General features: G+C 45.0%; 1 protein-coding gene across 1 annotated transcript in view; it reads right to left on the bottom strand.

The window, feature by feature from the left end:
- Positions 1-4,873, bottom strand: part of NPLOC4 (NPL4 homolog, ubiquitin recognition factor) — a 65,757-nt gene that overhangs the window by 46,203 nt on the left and 14,681 nt on the right. Inside the window, 2 exon segments of the mRNA XM_017879266.1 lie at positions 2,015-2,194; positions 4,153-4,276. Coding sequence (XP_017734755.1) covers positions 2,015-2,194; positions 4,153-4,276 — 304 coding nt within the window.

Below are 4,873 nucleotides of genomic sequence, written 5' to 3'. Positions count from 1 at the left end.
CTATAATCCCAGCACTTTGGGAGGCTGAGGCGGGGGGATCACGAGGTCAGGAGGTTGAGACCAGCCTGGCCAACATAGTGAAACCCCGTCTCTACTAAAATACAAAATTAGCCAGGCATGGTGGCGGCACCTGTAATCCCAGCTATTCAGGAGCCTGAGGCAGGAGAATCACTTGAACTGGGAGGTGGAGGTTGAAGTGAGTGGAGATCGCGCCACTGCACTCCAGCCTGAGCAACAGAGTAAAACTCTGTCTCAAAACTAAAAAAAAAAAAAAAAAATCAAACTTCAGGAAGTCCAACTAAAAAGATTTTAAGCTGAGCATGGTGGCTCACACTTGTAATCCCAGAATTTTGGTAGGCTGAGGCAAGTGGACTGTGTGAGCCCAAGAGTTCCAAATCAGCCTGGGCAACATGGCGAGATCTGTCTCCACACACAAACTATATATATATATGCGCATACATACACACACACACACACACACATGTCAGGCGTGGTGGTGCACGCTTGTAGTCCCAGATACTTGGGAGGCTGAGGCAGGAGGATTGCTTGAGCCCAGGAGGGCTGCAATTGGGGCTGCACTGAGCCGTGATGGGACTACTGCACTCCAGCCTGGGCAACAGAGTGAGACGCTGTCTCAAAAAGAAAACAGGTTTTAAATTCTAGGGGCAACCTCTAGAGGAAAGCAGGGTAAAGGGAAATGAATAAGCCTTGTTTGTAAATATGACTTTGGAAATGTGCACATTTTTTTTCTTTTCAACTTTTAAAATACTTCTGGCTGGGCACAGTGGCTCATACCTGTAATCCCAACACTTCAGGAGGCCAAGATGTGAAGATCACTTGAGACCAGTAGTTCAAGACCAACCTGGGCAATATAGCGAGACCCTGACTCTACCAAAAATTTAAAAATTGGCTTGCATGGTGGCATGCACCTGTAGTCCCAGCTACTCAGAAGTCTGAGGCAGGAAGATCGCTTGAGCCCAGGAGGTCAAGGCTGCAGTAAGCCATGATTGCACAACTGCACTCCAGTCTGGGCAACAGAGCAAGACTCATCTCTAAAAAATAAATAAATAAAAATTAAAAATTTCTAACATAACAGCTAATGTAAAGAATTTTATAATGAATACTCATATACCCATCACTAGATTCAGCATGAACATTTCCTATGCACTATCTGTCCCTCTAGTCACCCATCAATCCATTTTTCTATTGGATTTCAAGTAAATTACAGACATAAATGTACTTCTCCCTAAATAGTACAGCATGCGTATCACTAACTAGCATTCAATATCTGTTTAGTTTTTACTTTTGCAATAAAATGTATGTAAAACACACTATATAAATATTATACATAATTACAAAACAAATTAAAGTTTATATAAATATACACACATAGCCCAGTTCCTAAAAACTGGAAATACAATGTGTAAGTGGTTGGTGGCATAATCATACTGAGAGGGCCTTCCAAGCACAGTGACTAGCTGTGTACACACCCTACAGATACACCCTCAGGACACTTCTTTCTCCTCCAAACAAATCTTAAGTTGTTTTCAGTCCTATTTTGGTGGCAGTTTCGCTATTCTGGTGACACTCTGGTGATTCGTGCTGAGGTGTGTCTGTGGCCTTCTCCATGGCCCCTAGGACAGTGACTGCTGCACAGCGGAAGAGACACAGAATGACACAAGGAGGACTGAGCACCTGGACACTACGGAGGCAATGAGCATACCTGGACACAGACAGCAGACGAGATAAAAACACTGGATCAATAGTGGCAAATGTACCGGGTGTGTAAGAAAATATCCTTATCCTTAGTAACTGAAGTAACTATCCAATATACTGAAGACTTTAGGAGCCACGCTCTCACTCTCCAATAACTCAGAAAATGTTGTGCATATGCACCGGCGTGTGACAGAGGGGGCACAAACAACAGAGAAAACAGGGCAAGGCCTCGCCGAAAGGGCGTCCCCCACAGCCTCCAAACACAGAAACTCAGGAACTTGAATCCCATCATGTTTACCTGAGGTGGTTCATAAATCGCAGCCACTTCAGCCCTGATGCCAAGGGGAATGTCTTTGTGCTCCGTGTACCGTCCATATAAGTACCCGAAATGCTGGTTCCCTGTCTTTCTCCAGAAGTCAAGAAAGCGGTCAGCGACGGTGTGATTCTCAAACATGATATTGTCCACATGCCTGTACTTCTGTAGAGTTAACAAGAGTGGGCTGATGAAAACATGCCATCAAAAATAAATCACTTGTTTTTCTAGCACAAACCATTCATAAGTATATTTTACCTAGTTCTTTAAAAAACAAACCAATAGGGAGTGATGGTACATGCTTGTGGTGCCAGATACTCAAGAGGCCGAGGCTAGAGGATCACTTGAGCCCAGGAGTTCAAGTCCAGCCTGGACGACAGAATGAGACGCCTGTATCTTAAAAAATAATCATCTGGGCCGGGTGCAGTGGCTCACACCTGTAATCCCAGCACTTTGGGAGGCCGAGACGGGTGGATCACGAGGTCAGGAGATCAAGACCATCCTGACTAACACAATGAAACCCCATCTCTACTAAAAATACAAAAAATTAGCCAGGCGTGGTGGCAGGCGCCTGTAGTACCAGCTACTGGGGAGGCTGAGGCAGGATAACGGCGTGAACCTGGGAGGCGGAGCTTGCAATGAGCCAAGATGGCAGCACTGCACTCCAGGCGACACCAAGACACCATCTCAAAAAATAAAAAAATAAAAAAAAAATCTGCTATTCTATTCAAAAAAATAAAAACAATAAACATTACTAAAGAAAAAAACCAGTCAGGTGTGGTGGTTTATGCCTGTAATGCCAGCACTTTGGGAGACCGAGGCAGGCAGATCTCTTAAGGCCAGGAGTTAAATCTCAAAAATTATTCAACACAGTGAAACCCTGTCTCTACTAAAAACACAAAAATTGGCCAGGTGTGGTGGCTCATGCCTGTAGTCCCAGCTACTCGGGAGGCTGAGGCAATAGAATCGCTTGCACCTGGGAGGCAGAGGTTGCAGTAAGCTGAGATTGCACCGACTGCAATTCAGCCTGGGCTACAGAGTGAGACTCGGTCTCAAAAAAACAAAAAAACAAAACAAAACAAAAATGCTCTGCCCTTTAGACCACTTCAGAGTCCAGTGGCAGGGTGGGGCAGAGAGGTATAGGAGGGTGGAGATGGCTTTCATCTATCAATAAATTTAAAATAATTCCATTGTGATTTAACCTAAAATACAGGTTTTCACAATCTCTAGGGCAAAAAACAAACAAGTTTTCTTTTTTCTTTTTTTTTTTGAGACAGAGTCTCGCTCTGTCACCCAGGCTGGAGTGCAATGGCATGATTTCAGCTCACTGCAACCTCCACCTCCCAGGCTCAAGTGATTCTCCTGCCTCAGCCTCCTGAGCAACTGGGACAACAGGCGCCTGCCACCACGCCCGGTTAATTTTTGTATTTTTAGTAGAGATGGGGTTTCACCATGTTGGCCAGGCTGCTCTCGAACTCCTGACCTCAGGTGATCCACCCGCCTCAGCCTCCCAAAGTGCTGGGATTACAGGTGTGAGCCACCATGCCCGGCCAAAATAAAGTAGTTTTCAAGAAGAAAAAAGAAATGGAGAACACAGGAGATTTCCAAAAAAGTCAAGGAGGCCACGGAATTCTCTCTAAGGAGCCGTTTTCTCCAAGGGCACAGTGGCAGCAGGAAGGCGAGGCAGCCTACTCTCAGAGGCGGGACAACGAGAGCAGAACATCCAGAAAGGCTGAACGCCCCCTCCTTCCTGAGCCACATTCTCTCCTTAAGCCAGCCTGGACGGGTGCTCAGAGCTGGTCCAAGGGGTGCCCCTTTACCAACCTTCAGAGCCAGTTTCCTCACAACCACTGAGGATTTTAAATAATCACCAGGAACATTCTGCCTCCATATGAGCCAGCAAAAAAGAGAACTGAGGGCTCACACTCCATACCTCCAAGAGCAAGAAGTCTTAAAAATGACATATTCAGTGTACCCCTTCCACAAAAGGGTCATTCAATCCATCAAACAGTACTGAAAATCCGCCACGCAGATGCTGATGGCATTCCACTCCAAGGGGCTCTTCTGGAAATACTCATTTCTCAGCCATGAAAACAAATCTAGACAGACAGGGAACATCTCACCTGTCTGTTCAGCGTGATGGCGCTCGGCTGGCACTTAGTACAGATGCCGTTCGGCCACGGGAGGTGCCCCTCGCACCCTGACTTAATCTTGCAGCTGATGTTCTCCAGGGCAACAAATTTCCCCCTACGTAGAAGAGAAGCAACTTACTTAAACATCACATTGGTGAGAAGTTGAGCAAGAGGCTGGAAGCTACATGTTAAGTATCTTACACCTCCTGAATAGCATCTCAGGAGCTAAGCACGTGGCAGCAGCAGGGAAGATGTGCTAAGGATGTTTCTAATGGAAGCTCTACCTGCAGTTCCAGCACATTCCGAATCCTAGCTTGTCCCACACACTTCAACCATACAGAAACACACAACTACTTTCCTACCAAACTGTGGTGTTTTTTTTACTATCTATCACTAACATGCAAGAAAGTTTGCAAGAATACTGCAGAATATCTATTGATGTCACCTGTGCCACTGAGCGGACATGAGGCTGGTACAGGTTTCATTAAATTATCAGCAACGTTGACATTAGCCCAGTACTCAGATATCTGTAAAAATTTCTTATTCATGGGAAAAATCTGATTAGGATATATAATTAAGGCATCTTCACTGCTTTAAGCTAAAATAAAAACTACTGTTGAAAATTGTCAATGAGAAAGTCCTGGACCCTACTCTGAACTTTTTCTTTTTCTCCAGCTTTACTGAAACATAAATGACCAAAAAAAAAAAAAAA

Source organism: Rhinopithecus bieti, unplaced genomic scaffold (genome assembly GCF_001698545.2).
Source record: "Rhinopithecus bieti isolate Rb0 unplaced genomic scaffold, ASM169854v2 scaffold_9899, whole genome shotgun sequence".
Classification (NCBI taxonomy): Eukaryota; Metazoa; Chordata; class Mammalia; order Primates; family Cercopithecidae; genus Rhinopithecus; species Rhinopithecus bieti.
Note: the sequence above shows the minus strand (reverse complement) of the source record. Positions and strands in the feature narration are given on the sequence as shown.